At 35.5% G+C, this 22,886-nt stretch overlaps 2 protein-coding genes across 4 annotated transcripts in view; one reads left to right on the plus strand and one right to left on the minus strand.

Annotated features, from left to right (window-relative positions):
• Positions 1–22,886, minus strand: part of rpl35 (ribosomal protein L35) — a 518,047-nt gene that overhangs the window by 87,699 nt on the left and 407,462 nt on the right. The gene's annotated exons all lie outside the window — the stretch shown is intronic.
• The window catches only part of slc4a4b (solute carrier family 4 member 4b), a 55,903-nt gene that overhangs the window by 11,318 nt on the left and 21,699 nt on the right, over positions 1–22,886 (plus strand). For 2 of the 3 annotated variants that reach the window (XM_051877833.1, XM_051877834.1), the window contains exons 2-12: positions 1,440–1,510; positions 4,901–5,074; positions 9,352–9,487; positions 12,471–12,631; positions 12,834–13,013; positions 15,891–15,983; positions 16,504–16,580; positions 20,736–20,893; positions 20,973–21,060; positions 21,149–21,303; positions 21,419–21,535. In XM_051877833.1, the coding sequence (XP_051733793.1) occupies positions 1,440–1,510; positions 4,901–5,074; positions 9,352–9,487; positions 12,471–12,631; positions 12,834–13,013; positions 15,891–15,983; positions 16,504–16,580; positions 20,736–20,893; positions 20,973–21,060; positions 21,149–21,303; positions 21,419–21,535 (1,410 nt within the window). The remainder of the gene's footprint in view (positions 1–1,439; positions 1,511–4,900; positions 5,075–9,351; positions 9,488–12,470; positions 12,632–12,833; positions 13,014–15,890; positions 15,984–16,503; positions 16,581–20,735; positions 20,894–20,972; positions 21,061–21,148; positions 21,304–21,418; positions 21,536–22,886) is intronic. The other variant, XM_051877835.1, reaches the window with a different exon arrangement.

A 22,886-nucleotide genomic window follows, 5' to 3' on the forward strand; every position in this document is an offset into this window, starting at 1 on the left:
TGTACACACTGCCAACACACATTTATGTCCAAACACCATGCGTGAAAAGTGAATTTTGCATAATAGGTCCCCTTTAAGCACTATTTATATGTATATATGCACAGTTTCGTAATTGTTTCTTTTACTTTTGGGCTGAAATATGACCAGGAACGTTTTTTGCTGGTTTTGTGAGATTGGCTCAATTTATAACACCATCACCATCTGTTAAATACATCTCAAATACTATTTCCCGTTTGTGTTCCACTAGGGATGAATAAACTTTATTTAGTTTGAAATCAGATGCAGAGAGTTGATGCGCTGCCAAAAATCCGATTGTCAAATGCTGATCCAGCGGTTTATGTTCATGTGGCAGTCTGGCTCCTCGGGGTGTGTGAGGGGTTATTATAAACAGAGAGATTATAGTACATTCGGCTCATGTTTAAAGTATATTAATCACAAGATAACGTAGCTCATCTAACCAGGTTGCATGACCACCTGGCCTTTGCTCGTCATTCTAAAGACCACAGGAAATGAACCAAAGAGTGACAGGAGGGATCAATGAGATCTATACTGTGAAATTCTCCGTAACTGAGGATGGATAATGCATGCTTCACTGAAATGATTGTATAACAGAGTGTAAGAAATGAAGAGATATATATGCATAGAGACAGAGATAGAGCAGAGACCAGAACCACTGACCACATGGATAAAAGAGTCAGAGAGAAACTAAAATAACAGAAAAGGAAGCAAGAATATGTGATAAAACACAGTTGTTCTCGCCAGTTCTTTTGCGAAGTAAAAATCTTGTCCAGCGTGAATGATATACGCTACCATTCAAATGTTTTGGAGTCAGCAATTTTTTTTTTTTTTTTTCAAATGCCCCTAACATGGTATTTTAAAAGTTCAGATGGTGGTCAGATGGACGTGATTGGTCTGCGCTTACAGCATGTGTCGGACACGAAACGGCCATTAACATATCTGAATTTCAGCTGCGAAGGCTTTCTCATCACGAGATACACAGTGATATGAATGATGGAGTCGCCGTTGAAAAGTGACTCTTTTTATACAGATTTTTTAAAGAAAATGTGAGCAAATTTTCATCACCATACTGGGATATTGTGGGTGGTTGTTAGGGTGTTGCTAAGTTATTTTGAGTTTTATGTAGTTTTTTATTGTTTCAAGTCTTAAGAGTTTACCCTCAAGTCATCCAATCCTCAGTGCAAGACGTGTGATGACATGAATCGAGACCAGACTGGTTCAGGTTTACATGCCTGATAAACAAGTAAAGGTAAAAAGGAAAGGTTAAAACACAAGTGACTGATCTCCTTCAGAAGAAATACTGTTCTGAGAAATGTGCGCGTGCAAGGCAAGATTAAACATGTTTACTTTTTCTTAATAAAGTCTGGGTATAGTTTTTGTATTTGACTTTCCCTCTCTCTCTATGTTTTTTTCTTTTTTAGAATGGAGGATGAAGCCATAGTGGACAGAGGAGCGTCTTACATCAAAAACGTGTGTGACGAGGAGGTCGAGGGTACGAAACGCGCACACACACACACACACACACACACATGTTCATGCACTTAAATATATTGTGGGATACACGATCTGCTGTGTCTCAGTGACGACTGCAGATCCCTAAGACTCTTAGGTAGTGTGGATTGAGTTTCACGCTCACTTTCACTCATTCCTGTCTTACTCTCTTTCGAGGACCAGCTGTTTTGTTTTGTTTTTATTCCTGGTTATAATTTGAGTTCAAGGGCAGGAGAGGATTATGAGTGCTGCAGATGTAACAAACCAAAGCACTACACGTGAAGATGTTTACTACTATCTTAATCCCCCCCACACACACACACAGAATCTGTTTTCACACAGGAATTGACTAAATGGGCGTCACTTTAGCACACTATATTTCAGTGCAAAACCCTTCATTTTATTCACCTGCCATATATGGGTCATTGAAGAATAAGGTTTTTAAAAGTGTAAAAAAACAAATTGGAGATATAATTAATTTGGAAGTTTTATTAAGTGTTAACAATGAGATTATGTGGTTTTTATAACCAATTAACACTGCTTTTGTCATTTTTTACAAGATGGACCAAAATTTCGGTTTTACCGAATGACACTTTTGGTTATACCGAATGACGATATTTTCGAACAGTGCTAATAGGCTTATATCTAGCTAGCTAGTAAAAGGACAATCAAACATTTTATATTTAGTACAAGTTTTTAAAATATTACAACATTTTCCATGTTTTATAGCAGGTTGTACCGAATGACCTGATGTTATGCGTATGAGCAAGTGAAAACATGAATTTTTCAAATTGTTAAAAGAGAGTTAGTTACTTTGCTTCACGACTGTGGAGGTGTCTGAATGATGTCACATCCTGTCACATAATACTGACCGCATGACTCAATCCCAAATGGTCCCTTTATATTGGTTACTCCGAATGACATCAATGAAATTAATTTTTCCGGACATTCTTTCTCATAACAAAGCAACGAATTCAACACATAATTTTAATACCATTTTGCACTATTTTGATATATGATGTTATAAAATCATGCCAGAATAAAAAATATATACATTTATTACATTTTAAGATATTTTAATCACAAATGAAATGGCTGTATTGGCCTTTGGACAGTTAAACAGAATGACCTTTTGACACTTCAAAATATTTAAAATACCTTTATATGTAGCAAAATATAATTAAAACCTTTTGGATTCAATAAAAGAGATCTAGTTGTACTACCTTACATACTTTGGATGTCATATCTTTGTTTTTGTTTAAGGCCTTTGGACAAAAAAATGACCCGTCACACCCATATTATATTATATTATATTATATTATATTATATTTTATTGATAAAATGTTTAAAAAATTACACCCTGTATGGTCAATTTACTCATTTTTCATTTATTCCAGGACTAAAATTAATTATTGTCTTGACTCTTTCCATGTAAATGTAGCTCATCACAGAATAATTTTAATGTATTTAATGAATAGAATACTGACAGTGTGGGCCATATTCAAATTTGCAGCTCCAGTTTTTGTCTATGTTTGCAGCTTATGAATAATTGACTCAGCACAGTTCACTTGGAGTGAATTCCTCTCTCAGTTGTGAGATGTATAAAGTATTAGAGGTTTAGACATCTAAAAATATCTCCACGTCAAAAGCAGATCAAACACACATTCGCAAACATGAGCATTTCACACTTATGCTCTTTCCATATTTGTTTCTCTCTCTCTCTTCGTCCCTGAACTTTGGACTTTCACATGATGGTCACACACACACACACACACACACACACACACACATACAGTGCTCTATCAGATAATGGCTGGTGGACTTATTTGTTTAAAGTCAAACCTGAAATGAATGAAGTGAAGGATGACTGAAGTATGATTGATGGATGACTGGACTGATGGGTGATTAGTCCTTATATTGTTCTTTGAGTGTGTTCATCTAAGTTAGTGTGTTTTCTGTTTTTACATCCACTTCCTGGAGATGTTTTGCCGTTTCCTGCAAGATCAGCTGTGCAGGAAGTTGTTGCTATTTATCTATAATCTAACAAGTGTGAGATACGGGTCAGTTTTTTTCTTCAGAAAAAAACCCACAAAAGCATGCCAACACAGAAACGCAGTGAGATTGATTTACCTTCTTACACTTGTTCCTGGTCTTATTGTGAATGATTCATCAGTACATGCTCTTCCAAAGTAAATAAATGCTGTAAAAATTTAACTCTGAAATGACTTTTTTTCACAGCTGATGTCATCAAGCCATTTTTCCTGTTTCACTCATGCAAACATGTTAGAAAGTGAACCACAGTGTGATCCTGTTGGCTGTCATCACATCAGTGTTGTTTTAGTATTAATTTTTTGAATATTAGCTTTTTATTTTTTTATTTTTTAGTTTAAGTTTTAGTAATTTTTTTATTTGTCATTTTTATTAGTTTTATATTAGTTTTTAATATTTTAAATATTTTTTTAATATTCATTTATCTTTAATAAGAATGATATTAATATTTTTTAATATTAATTATATTAATAATATTTGTATTTACCTTTATTTTTATTTCAGTTTATTTTACTTTTAAGAATTTTAATACTTAAATTAATTTTTTTCAGTTAGTTTCCAAGTTAAGTTTTTAAGTTAAAGCTTTTCATTTACATTTTCTTTCATTTAATATTTTATTTCAGCTTAATTTCAATGAATGAAAACAATTTGTAATAGTTTTAGTTTTAGTTAATGATACCAATGAGAACATCACATTAGCCATGTTTCCACTGAAATTACCCGGAACAATTTTCCCCCGGACCTGTTGCTGTCTGCATTTCCATTGCAGTCTAAAGTACCGTGAAGATTAGGCAAATTAGTCCGGTGACATAGGACTGTGCACGACTTTCCAGTTCCCGCTAGATTGCATGCTCCACATATAAGCTTAAAGGGCACCTATAATGCCCCTTTTACAAGATGTAATATAAGTCTCTGGTGTCCCCAGAATGTGTCTGTGAAGTTTCAGCTCAAAATAAATTAAAAATTAATGTCATTAAAAACTAATGTTTTACGGTTGTGTTTTTGCTGCAAGTCACTGTCTGTGACCTTTAATAGTGTAAAAACGATTAACACAGTCTTCCATGTTGAAATCCTTATTGTAAAATTCCACAAAGTCTGCAATAGAAGTCAGGAGATTTAGTCTTCTATCAAATCGATTATACATTGACAGTTCAACAGTTGCACACAAATGTACACACACAAAAAAACGCTGTATTTACTTAAGCAATGACACTGTCTGGTTATCTGTGTATCTATTTTTAGGCTTTAATTTGTAACCTGTCACTCTGATATGCATGTGTCTGCATTTATGTGTATGTGTGTGTTTGTTTGTAATCTTACCATGCCTTGTCCCTGTGTGTAGGTCATCACACAGTCTACATTGGCGTTCACGTGCCTAAGAGTTACCGCCGGCGCCGACGACACAGGCGACGATCCAATCACAAAGAGAAGAGGGAACGTTTGACGGAAAATGTGAGCGACAAATCGGACACAGAGAATGCAGATGATCCCTCCTCCAGCATCCTCAAACCACTCAGTAAGTGACAAATAAAGAAACAATACCCAACTGCTCTTGTATGCCTGCGCTATTGATGTGATCAAAACAGTGTTTTTTTAGATATACAAAAACGGTGCACTGATATTACTACGAATGGGAGAAAGCGCAACGCGAAATATGGAGTTTTTTTTTCATGATTTAAGCATTTAGAAACAAAATTGTTGTCAGATTTTATTTGTGATTTCAAATATGAAATTTAATCGTAAGCTTGTTGGACAGCTTTGGAGAATTTGAAGTTTCCCCATTTAAAGAGATGATTGCATGACTGAAATAGCTGCCCAAGAGGCGTTTCAAAGATGGCCGCCGAGTGAAATTACTTGCCTTAAAGGGACTTTGTTGTAGGTATTTGGTTTGTAGGACGGTTTTTTTTCTTTTACATGTGGATTTCATTTGTTTTACCAGTGGATGTTAGGCAGAAATGTCTAAACTGCTGTTTTTCCGTGAAATCTAAGTGGATATTGCATTAAAATTGTATAAAAATGTATCAAAAAAGTAGTTTGTAGCCTACATTTCAAGTCTGAAATCAAACAATAGCTCTTTGTGAGGAACTGACTCAAACTGAAGTCATTATTATTGACTGATGATCTTCCCCTCTGCTGGAGCTTACCTGCAACTTCCCACAGGAGAAACATTCATATTCCCTGCCTGTGTAACATGGCTGGGTCATATTTCACTACAAAATGTTACAAAATTGTAAATAATAATAATAAAAAAGGCTATTTTATAGGAACATTATTTTCATGTCAATTAAGCACACATCCTCCCAGTAATTAGTAATTAAAAAATAATAATTCATAGTAATTATATTAATATACCTGTCAAAAGTTTAGAAACATTACAATACAATTTTTTCAGCATTTAAATAGCATTTGTTTCCATTTATTACATTTATTCATTAAATTTATTAAAGCTTGTATTAAATAAAAATGTTTTGTAACATTATAAATGTCTTCACTGTCACTTTTGATAGATTTAAAGGCACAATATGTAAATTTTCGCCACTAGAGGTCGCTTATTCAAAACAAAGGCGTAGCTTGATGACGCCTTGATTTCACTGAACCATGGGAGGTCTTGTCTTCACATCTTCATGGGCAGAAATCATGTTCTTGGATGAGATTATGAATGTTACTGTAGTATGAAGCAGAGCAGGGTGAGTGTTGTGTGAGCAGAAACGAGGCCGCTGGAGTGATTGCTAATGAGAGACGAACGCAACACACGTCTTGAGAGCAGCTGAAATTTATTATCCCGCAGTCATCGATTCTGCTTCTTCCGCTCAAGCGTATGTGAAGTAACAACGCTGTTTATCATATTAGATTCATTTGAGTGTGTTGAAAGTTGTTATAATGCTACTCTGTGCGTTCACTCTGCGACTGCTGAGACACTTGTTGCAAGTGCAACGTGGGTATAATGGCATTGATACAGTCCGTGTCCTGGTTAAAATAGCTTATTTCTCTGGATTTAAACATTCTTGGAAACATTTGGGATAATGTAAGTACACAAGTCAACAAAATATATAGCCTAACACTGTTCTAGTGGTTTTTGGATATTTTAATACAAAAAATCTTACATATCTTACATAATAATTTCTCTAATTTTTTTAATCTTACCACAAAATTCTACAAGTCATTCTTGATGTCTTAGAAGAAAACCTTCACAGATATTTTACAGATTATCACCAAGCAATCCTTGATGTTCTGGAGAATCAGGGAGTGAATTAAATAAATATGACTGACCCAGAGAGCCATGGAGAGAGAGAACGAGATAAAGCGGTCCTTACAGCCTCAGTTAAAGGTCTTTGTGTGCTAATCTCTCCTAATCAGTGACATGGCTGAAAAGGCAAAGCATCAAGCTAAACAAGTGCATAGTCACCTTTATCTGCGTTTATCCTCGGTGAACCCACTCTCCATCGGTCTCTCCGACTGTAGATCGTGTGAGAGCACAGAAATCCCACATTTCACACAGTCATTACTTACAGTAAGTGACTGGGTTAAACTAACAAACACATTTCTCACATAAATAGTTTGTATAGCTTTTCATGGCCTAGATTTGTGGCTGGATTTAGTATTAGTGGTCAGCTGATTGCGACTCAGTTTCAGTGTTGAGTATATGCTAGTGTATAATGGGTAATTTTAGCCACTTGTTGTAAGAGGTGTTAACTTTTAGCCCAGGTTAGGAGGCATGGAGCCAGGCATGGGCCGAAGGGATGTTCTACCCTTCTCTGTTATGTACACCATGGCCTTATTTACTCCGGAGGGGCTGTTTCAGGCCACTGAGGGATGAAAACAATTGTCCAGCTTTGGCTAGTTTAGCTTGGATTAGCTTAGCATGCTCCAAATGTGCTAAACTGCACAGAGAGAGAAAGGCAGTGCTATATAAAGCCTTTGATATGTTTCAAGTATAAAATCTGGTGCCATTATCTTGCATTTTTTTTTAATTTTATACAGTTGTTTTAATTGCTTATCAGCATAACAAATTAAGTGATTATTCAGAACGTCTTAGTATTGGGTATGGCTCTTTCGCTTCAATGATGGCGGCTCTGACATAAACAAAATCGGATTATCATATTCTCTAGTGTTATTTGAGATGATGCAAAGAGCATCAAAGAACATCACATCTGACCATCAAATAAGCAAATATGTCTCTATATGTGTCATAAAGGTGCCTATTTGGGTGTGAGCAAAAACACGCCGTTTTTGTGTGTGTCCCTTTAAATGCCAATGAGCTGCTGCTCCTGGCCAACTTTGCAAAAGAGGGCGGAGCTTTAACAGCTCGCGCTTCGGTTGCTCAACAACAACAAAGCTGGACAATCTCACGCAGTTACTAGAACTGGTACACCGTTGTCGCTTGCGAAAACAAAATGTGGGTGGAAACATGCAGATTAAGGGGCGGTAATATTACAATAAGATCCCCTTCCTGCATCACTGCAGAGAAAGGCTTGCCAAAACAAAGTTACTGGGTTGTCCTTTTCACGTTTTCTGGGTTGGTAGATGCACCAGGGACCCGATTATAGCACTTAAACAGGGAAAAAGTCAGATTTTCATGATATGTCCCCTTTAAATGTTTTTTAGTTGTACATTTAAAAAAAAAAAATTAATTTCTTGTTAAAAGAAGTTCGAAAGATGCCAAAATAGATCCATCTACTGCAGTGTTGGTATGTGGTAAGAAAATACTAAGAAGTTGCTTTAATTTGATGTCACAACAGTGGAAAAAGTCAGAACTTTCCTAAAATTCAGAGTTGGCAATTTGAAATTATGAGTTTGACAGCGACATTCAGAAATTCATAACTTTAGCTATATAAGTCATGCATGACATTTGATATGTATATAGTTGTACTTGTGTATACACACACACTAATGTTTAAAAGTTTGGGGACGGTATGATTATTTTATTGTTTTTGAAAGAAGTCTCTTATGCTCCCTGTCCCTACCTGTCTTTACCTTGACCTGAGGCTGGATTGAAAAGAAGCATGCACATCTGCAAACACGCATGACCTGCATTGATACACACGCAAATTCGCTTGGTATGTCCCAATGCAGACTTTGAATCAAAAGATCCAGTCGAGTCACACTGTTGCAATGCAAACGAGAGATTTCCCCAACTAGCTAACTAGCAGGGAAGGCCAGAAATCATTGTATTTTTAGACCTAATTTCCCAGACATAGACACAGATCTCATCAGTATCCTAAAAGTCGAATCTTAAACCACTTGTTTTGTCTAGTTTTACCTTTAAAAAAGGCCCTGCCTGTTCAGAAAATTGAGTCTTTGTAATTTAATTGTGCACACGTTTAGAAAAGGTGTGGCGCAACTTTCACTTTACAAAATATACAACATTGTGATTATGAGAAATGCTGACATAGGCTTTTTCATGCATTTTCATTTATCTTGTGCTTTGCATCTCAAGGCTACTTCCCTGTAAAATTCAGATTGAAATCTCACAGAGGGGTCAGTTCTGGCTCGGTCTGCTTTCGCAACACTATCTATTTCTGTTTCTCCAGGAAATAAAGACTCATGTACTGACCGCTTTTTGGGTGTAACACACTCAAATTTACAAGAAAGCTCATTCATCTTAATGTTACATAACACCTATGCAGGAAACAACCAGTGATTTCTAATGCTGTCACACCTTAAGCAGACAGAGCGCTATTGTACTATTGTGTTATTGTTGGTTTCTGTTATTGGATTTGTAGTTTGATTGTATTGTCTTTATGTTATAAGCTGGCCTGTCTCACACCTGGTTTGTTGCTGTTTTCTCGTCAGTTTCTCCGGCGGCAGAGCGCATTCGCTTTATTTTGGGGGAAGATGACAGCGGCCCACCTCCGCCGCAGCTCTTCACCGAACTCGACGAGCTTCTTGCCGTCGACGGTCAAGAGATGGAGTGGAAGGAGACAGCCAGGTAAAGTCTACAAACACATAAGAAATGTATTAAATAAAAGATTAGACTGAACAAAAATGCATGTCGATTTCACAGGTCACATTGTATTCTCAGTATGGCCACAAGGGGTGCTATAGTGGTTATTAACATAAACTTTCTTCTTCTATTGTTATAGAAGGAATATTTTTCTAGCCTATTCAGTGTCTGCGGTTTTCAAGGCAGACACTTTTTTCCAAAGCAGCATTGAAGTTATACATTTGATCATGACGCCATGCTCTACTGTTTGAGCCACAGGAAAGCCATCATTTTCTTTATGAACTATCATTTTCGAATTTCGCTATTTTTTTCTCAGATGGATATGTAGGTCAGACACATGCGCTTGAAAGGTGGAGACCTCTTGTTTGTCTCTGCTAAAACAACAGAAGTGTTCAACACTTACGTCATTTACCAAGTGCTCATGATTTTAGTGTGCCACTTGACTGTTCTTAGGATTTCACACATTCCTGACTGTGCGCCGCTCACGTATGTTATTAGCGTTCTGACTCCAGAATAAGGGTTAAGCAGAAAACAGTAACAAATAACACAAGAACAAAATGTTTCTGAGGAACAGATCTGGACTTAAGGAGAAGTGCATTCTTTCTTTTCTTTTTTTTTGTTACTTAAGGGAATAGTACATTCCCCCCAAACAATATACTTGCCCTCATTTGCTCGCTATTGTTCCAGACTGTTTTGTTTTTCACATAAACAGCATGAGAGTGAGTAAATGATGACAACATTTTTACTATTTTGGCTAGATATACTAGTGATCTTGGGGGCAAAAGCAAGAGACAAAGAAACTGAGGAAAGACAAGTCAGAAAAACACAAAGCAGCTTTTATCTGGTCCGAGTAGTTTTGATTTCCTGTGTGTATTGAGTGACAGATGATCTCCAGGTCTTTTCCTGCCACGAACATATCAACTGACCAGCACACACACACACACGCACACACACACACACACACACACACACACACACACACACAGACACAGACACAGACAGGCCTTGTAAACTAGTAATTAATTACTGAAACTGTTAATTAACAGTTAAATCATGTGCCTTTTAATATTTTGTAAAGGTGATTTTTTTTTAATGACAAGGAGGAACATGGTTTGGATATTTTATACTTGAACAGGAAAAATGAAAAATAACTTGTGGATGTTAAATGTTAGTAGAACAAGCTTTTGTAATTTGCTTCTCTGAAAACTTTTTATGTCACTTTCTTTTAATGATGACATTCAAACTGACATTTCACTATTATTTCGAGGTAAATAATAGGGTGGGAGGGATAAAAGATGAATAAATCATTTTTATTTTATTATTTTTATTTTATTTCTTATATATTTTTTTTTTTAATTTTTAGTTTTTTTTTTTGTATTATTTAATTTTAATTTTTTAATTTAATTTAATTTTTTTATTTTATTTTATTTTTTATATTATTTCATTTATTTAGTTTTATTTTGATTTATTTTATATAAATGTGATTTATTATGTGATTTATGAAAGTAAAACCAGTGCATATTTTATCATGGCAAAGTTTTAGAATTTATTTATTTATTTATTTGGGTTATATGGACATGCAAATACAACAAATTAAAATGCAGCATGAAATCATATTTTAATAGAATATGTATTTGGAATGGATATAGTTAATCTCACATAGCAGTCAATAGCAGGTTTCTGTTTTTCTCATCAAATGTTGCTTCAAATCGACTCCTGCATAACGTTTCTTTCTTTGAATTTGCATGTTCCAGATTTACATGTTAAAATCTACCTGGATCATGTTGAAATGAAACCATTTGCTAACAAAGAGCCCATTGTGTTTTGTGTGTGTGCACGTGTGTGTGTTGGGATGCACAAACCCAGCACAGGGTTCCCAGAGTTCTCATGGGTCTCTGGGTTCACCTGTGTCTCAGGTAACAGCAGGCTGCAGTGTGTGTGTGTGTGTGTGTATGTGTGTGTGAGAGTGAGTATGTATCACTTTTGTCTCAAATATCATACCCACGCTTGGCTAAACTCAGCTCAACAGCCCCTCTGCACAAGATTACAGAGTTCTGAAGGATATCTGTGTGTGGTTGGGTATCGTTTCTCTAAGATACTCGCTCAAGCAGACATGGGTAAGCTAATAACAGGGCCAGAAGAGCTTTAAGAAGCTTTGAATCATTTTGATTCTTATTTTACATCAAATAGCTTTCAGTCAGTCAGCAGAAAGGCAAAGTTACGCAGCTATCTGTCTCTGTCTTTCTGTTTTGCCAAATGGTATAAGCTTAAATGAACAAAAATATAAGGTCTTCATGTCCTTGCAAACACAGTGATGCTGTCACATGATCCTTGAGAAATCATTCTAATATGCTGATTTGCTGCTCAAGAAACATTTATTATTATTATCAATGTTGAAAACAGTTTCTTGATGAATACAGATTCTTCAATGAATAGAAAGTTCAACAACAGCATTTATTTGAAATATAAATCTTTTGTAATATTATAAATGTCTTTTGATTCACTTTTGCTTAGTTTAATGCATCATTGATGAATAAAAGTATTAATTTCAAAAACAAAAAAATCGGACCCCAAACTTTTGAACGGTATAACCTCAAAGAATGATACACCATGGTAGATGACCAAAATTAATATAGAAACATGGTTATTACTATAGAACATGCCCAAAACATATATACATGTATGCACCATGGTAAAACCATAGTATGATTAAGGTGCATGATCAGCAATAAATGGGAGTATTATGATGGTAAATGTCCAAAAAATGTAATATTCTCATTGCACAAAGCACATTATCATAATACATGCTGAAACAAATGGTATTATTGTGGTAAATGTCCCAAAAAATTGTATTATCATGGTATTTTTATAAGTGCAGTACCTGGTATAATGTCACTGTATAGGGTCACACTCTAAATTTGATTCAGCTACTGTCTGAACATATATGTGTTTTGTGTGTTTTTCTCAGATGGATAAAGTTTGAGGAGAAGGTGGAGAAGGGTGGAGAACGGTGGAGTAAACCCCATGTGGCCACTCTGTCCCTTCACTCGCTCTTCCAACTGAAAAACTGTATCGAGAAAGGAACCATCATGCTGGACTTGGAGGCAAACTCACTTCAGCAGATCGTTGGTAAAACTGCACTTCAGCATATGAGGTTCTTCAGTGTTCAGCAAAGAACCCTTTTAAAGAACTATTTTTGGGGGGTATAAGGTTCTTGAATTGCTTTATGGTTCTTAAGAGGTTAAAAGCAATCTTAAAAAACGAGTGTTTTTGTTTCTGGGTTCTTTAAAGCACAAGTATATGCCTGATGAAATCTGTCTCTGTCTTTCAGAGATCATCACTGACAATCAGATTGAGAGCGGGCAGCTAAAGCCCGAACTGAAGGAAATGGTCATGTACACTTTGCTCCGGAAACATCGCCACCAGACCAAGAAGTCCAACCTGCGTTCGCTGGCAGATATTGGAAAAAGTGTGTCGAGCGCGAGTCGCCTGTTCAGCAGCCAGGAGAACGGTAACACAGCTGCCACATTAAACCTCTCGCTTACACTCTATCGGTTTCCACATCTCTCCTCTCACTTTCACGATCAGCATCTATCTGCTCAATCAATCCGCACGTCTCTCACTCATTTTACAAAAGGTTGCATTCACAGCGGTACAGATGTTTTCTAACAGTCTTGTGGGTGAAATAAAAAGCACATTTGCACAGTGCAAAACTGAAAATGCTTTGATGTAATCAAATGTGCTGAAGAGATGCAGTTTTGTTTTCAGATTTTCACAGCAATTAAACCTCAGACCCTCCCAGGAAAAACTAGAAACCTGTAGAAATGTATTAGAACATGTTTTGGTTTCTGAAATTTGCTGCTGAAATTGAGCTGTTGATCGGGATAGTAAAAGTAAAATATTAAAGGTGCAATAGGTGATTCTCTACAGAAATATTTTTTGTTATGCTGGTTGAAAGTCTCCTCACATCCTGATAGCACGCACTATGTTAAACGGTCTAAATGTATTTTTATAAATATATATTTTGTCTGTTGGAGGCGTAGGAACATAAAATGTTAATCCAATATATATATATATATATATATATTCGCTCTGAATTAAATAATACGATGTCCTACCTGCCTGTCAACGTATGTTACATACCCTCGCGCACCCTGTTCGCGCAGAAATCATACGTCATTAGCGTGTTTCATGCTATGCAGAGTTTATGTAGACAGGTCAGTCACAGAGCAGCACAAACAAACAGCAGCCACCTTTTACAGTTCCTGCCGAATCAAAACAACGAGCTTATGCTACGTTCACGCCATAACTACCATAATTAAGAGATGGATAGAAAAAGCTGCAGTTTTGAAAATACACGTGTTTGTGTGGACGAAGTTGTTTACATTCCTTATTATTGTAATGTTATGTGCTTTTTAGACATGAGGTAGTTTAACGCTGTTTCTTGTGACGCTTTGCCAAGAGCAGCTGTGTGTGTGTGCGTTCATGTGTTTTGGAGGAGGCGTGGCTTTGGAGAAGCTCTGAAGGGAGGGTGGGATCTTATGATTTAAAAGCTAAATCGCCATTGCTAGCCTCTCCAAAAATGTCCTATTGCACATTTAATACTTTAAATTAATCATGTTTCTCTCAGTTTTGGGGAGTAACTTGCTTAACTACCTTAACTTAAAGGTACAATATATAACTTTTTTTTGTTCAACGTGTGTACGTCACTCGCCTGTGTATATATCATCATATTCATAAATAGAGAAAAGTTGTTCCGGCTACTTTGACGTGTGTCTGGTGTGGGAGTGGCAGAGGTTAGTTGTCAAAATGAGTGAGAGAGGTTGACATGGAGCAGCTAAATCTCAAACCTCAGGGGAATCACCCATTTAAAATAAACAAAGATCAGAGAAGAGTCTTAGAGAGAACGTGACAGAGCTCGTAATAAAACAAGAATCAACATTGTCAGCATTAACTATTGTGAAGGATCATAGTCATCCGCACTATCACACAGAGCCGAAGAATGTCAAAAACAATGTTCTTGTTGATGGCGCTAGAGGGCCAAAAGTTACATGGTGTACCTTTAAAGTCAACATGAAATCAAAGTTGAGCGTTCTTTCTTTGTTAGTTAGTTTTTGAAGTTGTAAATAAAACAGATTATTGGAATACATTTTCCAAGAAAATACTATTTCAGTTGTTCTTCTTCAGAATTTCATGTTTAATTCAATGTTTTTACATGCTGTTTCCTTATAACTGTTTGTGAAATTTACTAGCAATTTCTGAGTGAAAATGGTGCAAGTAAATCCTACACCATTTTCTTTTCAGTGTACACACATACCTGACCTTATTATGATTCATTGACCTGCATTATTTCAAAGAAAAACATGTTTGTTATCATAATCTTTCATCAATGTAATAATTCTGCATATGAAACCACTTTCCTTTTCGGCTGACATTATTAGGCCCTTTATTTTTCAGCCTCTCCCATCCAGCTCCCACAGGCACTTCCCACAGACACTTCTTTTTGCCATCTGATCAAATCTTTATGCATTTCCTCAGTATGACAGTGAAAGGTCTTACGTTGACTATAATGTTTAAAGAACTAGAAGTGTAGTCTAAATGTCAAGAAATGTTGACCGCATTCTTCAGTAGCGTGACAGTAGATCAGATGTTTTCATAATACTGTAACTTTTCCAGAGACGAGGTGTTTGTTCCAAGTAGTGGTGCAATGCCTCAAGATTGTTTTTAATGTACTGCACAAGTTTACATTCGGGTGAACTGAAGTAATAATCAAACACTCTCTCTCACACACACACACTTTTTATTTAATTAATTTTAGGGAATCAGTTGTTTCAGATTATATATATATATATATATATAGTGATATGTATATCAGTCATAACCACTAAAAAAATAGTAGAAAATACTCAAATTTATACAACTGAGTTTAATTAAAAATAATAAATATTGTTAGGTGTATATATATATATATATATATAGCTGACTACTTTTTCAAAAGTGCAACTTGACTCTAGTAACTATTTTAAAAGCTAGATAGCTGATAAATAATGTATAAATATATTATTTATAAATATGTATAGCTTAGATTTCAAAGCAGCAGTTCCACAGCTTCTGTTCTCTCAGAAAGTGTTGGTCTTCCTTTCAAACTGTGATCATTTCTCTTATAAACTCAAAGAGAAGGTGCTGATTGGGTTTTCGTGAATGTTGTCTATTTCCATTTTAATTTGAAGCTCAAATTCAATTCTGAATCAGCGCTTTGAACCTTATTTTAATTGATTTCTCTGTTCTAATGCTTTCTTTTCTCTCTTCCCTGTCTCTTGTCCCTCCCTCTTGTCTTGATTGACATGCATGCACCCTGTCTTTTCTCTTTCTCTCTCGGTGTGTGAAGCGCGTCCTCTTGATCACTCTGTGCCTTGCTTTATCAACTTTGACCCTGACGAGCAAATTCAGATGCAGAGAAGCAACAGCATGGGACTTCTCTGTAAGTCTGTAGCTGAAGATTTAGACTGATTCATGCTAGATTTGCTGTTTCTGTCCTGTTATCTGGTTCTCTGTAAGCTGAAAATCAGGTGTAGTCCACTGTAAATCTGTCGATAAGGGCTAAAATAAATCCTTTTGTATGTGCACAACATTATAAACACTTTAGGAATGTTTTGGAAAAGTTGCCATGAAGTTATTGTTGGAGTATACTGTATATGCTGAAACACATGAGAGTGTTTCAATGACTGTTATTTATTATCATCATCATCACAAGATCACTCTAATCTGTTAATTTTTTTATTTTATTTTTTAAATATTACAGGGGTGTTTTAGTTCTCTGTAACCTGCCCAACAAGTTAGTTAAGGAATCTATTGAGATGTAGATAGATATACAAAGTAATTTATCTTTGAAAATCTTGGGCCTCTTTCCTTCTAAGAATTTTTCTGTATTTTCCACAATGTGTTTTAGCATTTGAGCAGTGGATCAGTGTTTGACCTTTGACCTTGTACGATTTCTGCAGGTAGTCCAGCCACGGCGCACCGTAACCTGACCTCTAACAGCCTCAACGATCTCTCAGACAAGCCTGAGAAAGATCAGGTACTTTGAAGTGTGTGTGTGTGTGTGTGTGTGTGTGTGTGTTAGTTAACTCTTTCTTCACATGTAGATTCATTCTGCAAGAAAATATTGTTGGGTCTTACCATAGACATGAGGGTAAAGTGTGTTAGAGTACCATCGTGAATCTCATTAAAATGTCCAGATCACATTTTATCTCCAAAATCAAAAGAAAAAAGAAAAAGTTATATTTTTCATCATGAATATTAAAAAAAGTATTTTCCTGACAATTAAGCACATTTCCTCCAAAATTATCATTACTGTTATGCATACAGACATTAAGTTTTTATATAATTCTCATTGTTTTTAATGCTTGTTCTCATTAAATTATCTTTTTTTTCATTTAAATCAGCAAATACTACCATGTTATAATGCTGGAAAATATAATAATATAATGTAAATTCTAATGATTTAACATATTAAAATATAATATATATTATTTTAAAAGATAGCAGTAAATATAGTAATATTTAAATTGTAAATATTGTAAATATTTAATAATATATATAATTTATATATAATAAATTATATATATATTATTAAAATATAAATTATTTGCAATTTAATAATACAATGATGTTTATTTATTTATAATATTATTATATAATATTTAAAATATTAACAATTATTAGTAGTATAATTTAAATCTAATTAGTTATATAATAAATATAATATAATATGTAATATATATAATATTTTTAAATAACAACAATATTTATAGTAATATTTAAATTGATTGTAAAAAGATACATTTTATATATATATATATATATATATATATATATATGATAAATTATATATATATTATTAAAATATAAATGCTTCACTATTTAATAATATAACAATATATATATATGTTTATAATATGTAATAACAATTATTAATATAATATAATGTAATGTAATGTAATGTAATATAATATAATATAATATAATATAATATAATATCTTGTATTGACAATGCAAGAGTTAAGCACTCTGTAAAGTCTCCTCTAGCACATCCCAAAGACATTCAATGAAATTAAGGTCTGGACTCAAGGTCAATTCACGTGTGAAAATTATTCTTCATGCTCCCTCCCAACCATTCTTTCACAATTTGAGCCTGATGAATCTTGACATTGTCATCCTGGAGTATGGCCATGATGTGTCTTTCTACATGGTTGTTTAAGAAATGAAAGCTACACACTCCATCAGTTAGGTTTAGAAGAACTGCTGCCAAACATATAACATGCTAGAAACATAATAATCACTGTAATAATGATACAGTCATAAACTCTTAAGCATTTGCCTATTTAAATCCAAACAGCGACTTTTTTGGGCTGGGCAGTGTATAATATATTATAATATTTACATTTAAATAATAATGATTTTAGTATTGAGGGTTTTTTTTTTTTTTTTTGGCGTTACATTAATGAGAATTATGGGGAAATATTCTTTATAGCCAAGAAAACAGTTTGAAAACAGGCTTTATTTTCTTTAAATTTTGTGCTATTTTATATTGAATTATGACCCAGGTGTGTTTTCGACAGGCTTTGTGAGATTCTCCCACCAAGATTTCATGATAGGCAGGATAAATGACTGTTTCTGCTGTGGGAAGTTTGGTTAGACAGGCTATACAGCCCTGGGCGTGACATCTCTAGGACAGGAATGAGTGCAATAATACAAAAGAAACTCTTTCTTCGAACACAGTAGCGCACAATGAAACTCAGTGGCCGTCTTTCACACAAGGACAAAACATAGCTGCTGTCGTCAGTTGCATCAATATTTGTGGATTAGCGGGAGTGCCTTGTCAAATGCATAGAGCTCCTGTTGTGTGTTATTCTCGCTACTGCAGTAATTATGCTGATAACCTCAGATTAAAATCACTCAGACCGCAAACATTACACAAACACAAGGCCCTCTTTTGTGTCAGGGTGTCTGTGTGTGTTCTTGGCTGTCTGTCATCCTAGCGATCATCACTAATGAAGTGCTTTATGATGCTTTTGTTTATACTAGTTGTGAGCTTGTTTTTTTCCCACTTGCTTAAATCTTATCAGACTTTTATATTCCACTGAAACATGATCTCATAAAGAGACGTATCGCTTCTTTTGATAAATGTGTGAAAGAAATAAACAATGTAGATTTGAACATGGTTCATAAGGTATATAGAGATATACTTAAAGCTTCCATTGTACATGTATTGCTTTTATTTACACTTTTGTGCAACATATTGCTGCATATGCATATTAAAATGAACAGCTTGAAACAGTGTTGTTATTGTTAACTTACACTAAAACTATTAAAAATCACTTATCAGTAATTGAAGCTGCAGTCCGTAACTTTTTTGGTTAAAAATGATCCAAAATCTATTTTTGAGCAAGTACATAACCAGCCAGTGTTCAAAACTATCCCCTTACCTTAGCCCGATTCACAACGGTAAGCTTGTAATAATGTGTTCTAATCCGAGTGGTACTGGTGGTTTTCTGCGGGAAATTCGAGCATGCCGCCGTTCATCTTTGCGTCATTACATCAGGTCTGTTTACATAACGAAGGAGTTCCAGCTAGTAGGCTATATGGCATGTGAGGATGCTGCAGGTGGCGGATTATTTATAGCCTATTCTCACAGCAGCTGGAATAATTAAACTTATCATTTTGGTGGCGGATTGTATGTTATGACAAATTAACATTAGAGATTAGACTGTACAGAAATTGAAATTTACAGGTGACGCTAATACACACTAAATACTCAGTCACGCGATGCTGATGTTGTTATCGTTAACAATTTGAGAACAAAGTACACAATAATAATAACATCGAATTTTGTCAGGCCGCCACGGACACGCCCTTCAACGAAAACTCAAGATCTTCGCGATTTAAAGTCGCAAAGGCCTTCAGATTAGACTGACTAAATATGATGTTGATATGGTTAAAACTTTTGGAGGAGTTGGTTAAAGTACAACACCTGGAAATGGCAAAAACTGCAAAAATTTTGCAGAGAAAATTCAAAATATCTGACTTCCTGTTGGGTTTTCTGTTTTTGCACCAAGGACTTTTTTGTAGGTATTGAGATGTTACATGTGTCTACCGAATTTCATACTTGTACGTGAAACGTAGTGCGAAGGGCGCTTAATTGAAAATTTGTAGGTGGCGCTATCGAGCCATTTTGCCACACCTAATTCTGAAACCCGTATCGGACGTAAATTTTCACCACTTCTGACGCGTGTGCAAAGTTTCATGAGTTTTCGAGCATGTTCAGGCCCTCAAAAATGCGTTTCATTTCGGAGAAGAAGAATAATTGACCGAGCAATTACAATAGGGTCCTCACACCATCGGTGCTTGGGCCCGAATAATAGTTTGATGTGATATGAGCTAAGCAATCGTTAGATTCAATCACCATTGGTAGCATGATTTATTGTAATGCTCTTTTTTTCAGTTAGTCAGAACAAAAGTGGCAGATTTGTTACTTACTTGTTCAGATGACATTTTCCGATATTTTGGTCATACTTCCAGGACTACAATCTGTGATTCGAAGTACACTATCCTCCGGTGCGGTGACTGACAGCCACACATTATCCTCAAAAACATTAGATTCATCCGCGCTGAGGAGTCGTGCCGAGGCACAACCCACGTAAAGATGATAATTCCGCAAATAACTGCAATTGCAGGTTTCAAACAGAGATGGCGACAAAGAGGCAAAACTTACAGATTGCAGCTTTAAGTGTCCCCAACTAAGTAAGCCAGAGGCGACAGTAGCAAGGAACCCAAACTCCATCAGGTGACAGAATGGAGAGAAAAAAAAACCTTGGGAAAAACCAGGCTCAGTCGGGGGGCCAGTTCTCTTCTGGCCAACGAACGAACACTGTGCGATTATGATTCCAAGCGGCATCACAAGTCAGTTTGTGGATTGGTATCATTCAAAATATTTCATCTAGTTCCTTCTGCTTGAAAATCGAATTCTTCACAGCAGTACGGAGTCAAAGCTGGCCATCCGGAAGCAAGATAACCCAGGATTCCTTTAACCCAGGGTTTAAAATGTTAACTAGTTCAAGTGTGAAAAGCCCTAGAGTGATTTTCAGAACTAGATCTACAAACCAACAAATTAAAAAAGTGCACACACTGAATGTACTGAAAAATATGTTTTTCTCATTGTTTCTCTCTGTAGTTGAATAATAAGTTCATGAAGAAAATTCCTCGGGATGCGGAGGCGTCAAACGTGCTGGTCGGGGAGGTGGATTTTCTGGACTCCCCCTTTGTGGCGTTTGTGCGTCTTCAGCAGTCCGTCATGTTAGGAGGTCTCACAGAGGTTCCTGTTCCCACACGGTAACCAACTTGCTATTTCAAGCTGTGCAATTCATAGATCTGTTGCTATTGTTAGAACAATATCTATGTGTATTTATAGGTTCCTTTTTATTCTGCTGGGGCCCAAAGGAAAGGCCAAATCATACCGTGAGATCGGACGTGCCATCGCCACGCTCATGTCTGATGAGGTGTGTGTGAAAGTCTATTTATTTAAGTGTTTATGTGCATGCTAACAGTATTTATTATAGCTCAGTGTTTTTATTTTGGGTCCTGTAGGTGTTTCATGACATAGCATATAAAGCGAAAGATCGTGGCGACCTGCTGGCAGGGATTGATGAGTTCCTGGATGAAGTCATTGTTCTTCCTCCAGGAGAGTGGGATCCTGATATCAGGATTGAACCTCCTAAATCCATCCCGTCTGCTGATAAACGGTACTGGCAACCATTGATCTTACAGTGTAATTCATCTGTTGATTGTCAGTTTAATAAAATATATGACAGCTGATAACTGATGAAACAAACTGAGTTTGTGTGTTTGTGTTTTTAGTAAAAACATTATTGCTGGAGGGGAAGGTTTTCAGATGAATGGCGGTCCGCCTCATGATGGGAATACAGGTGGCGGCGGTGGCCATGCGGTCGGCGACGAACTCAAAATGACCGGCAAGTGAGTGTATAAACGGGCACAAATACACGTTCATGAGCACAATGTAGCTATTAGTGCAGTGCAGTTTATATAGGCCTTTGTTCTTTATACACTGTGAAAAGTGCAGTAAAATTGCACAATTACTACATTACTGTTCACAGGTTTGGGGTTTTTTAATGTTTCTGAAAGAATTTCCTGTGCTCACCAAGGCTGCATTTATTTACAACAGTAAAAACTCCATTCATTTTCTCCATAGTGAAATAAATTTTTAATGATAACTTCTTAACCTTTAAAGACTATGAAAGCTTGTTTCCACCTCTAAATAAAATATAAAAAAGGTAATTGCGACTTTTTATCTCACAATTCTGACTTCTTTTCTCAGAATTGCGAGATATAAACTCACAATTGCGAGAAAGTCAAAATTGTATTATAAATTCACAATTACAAGAAATAAAGTCAGAATTGCGAGTTATAAACTCATAATTACAAGAAATAATGTCAGAATTGCGAGATATAAACACAATTGCTAGAAATAGTCAAAATTGCGAGTTATAAACTCACAATTACAAGAAATAAAGTAAGAATTGCGAGTTATAAACTCACAATTACAAGAAATAAAGTCAGAATTGCGAGATATAAACTCACAATTGCGAGATATAAACTCACAATTGTTAGAAACAGTCAAAATTGTGAGTTATAAACTCACAATTACAAGAAATAAAGTCAGAATTGCAAGTTATAAACTCACAATTACAAAAAATAATGTCAGAATTGCGAGTTATAAACACAATTACAAGAAATACAGTCAGAATTGCGAGATATAAACTCACAATTGCGAAAAATAAAGTCAGAATTGCGAGAAAAGTCTTTTTATCTCAGTTAGCTTTTTCCATTAAAGACAGCCCTACCGTGAGCTACAAGGCTGTTATTGATGGTTTTTGCTTCTGTTGAATCCATCAGCCCACATTATTTCAGCTTAGTTTTAAAATGATCATGCTTAACAGCAGAATTCATGGTGAAAAACTACATTACCCATGATGCTGTACTGAGAATTCCACAAGCAAAATGTGGCAAAAGAGTTTTTAGCTTCGTCCACTCCCATAAAGTACTGCGAATGATGCAGTCTTGTCTCCTTTTGCTCTCAAAATACATATATATATATGCATATTTTGCACTAAACTTAAAATATATTGTTATATGTGTTTGTAATGCTTCAATGAATTGTAGTTTTTTCCATCACTAAACCTGTTAAGTACACAGTCTTGTACCTTTGCATTTTTGTCCAATTTTTAAATATTTTTTTGCTTCACATCAAAATTTGTAATGTTATGATCCACCTCGTAGTTGGTCGGTTTGGTTAATGGCTTATAAC

The sequence above is a fragment of the Ctenopharyngodon idella genome, chromosome 21 (assembly GCF_019924925.1).
Source record: "Ctenopharyngodon idella isolate HZGC_01 chromosome 21, HZGC01, whole genome shotgun sequence".
Taxonomy (NCBI): Eukaryota; Metazoa; Chordata; class Actinopteri; order Cypriniformes; family Xenocyprididae; genus Ctenopharyngodon; species Ctenopharyngodon idella.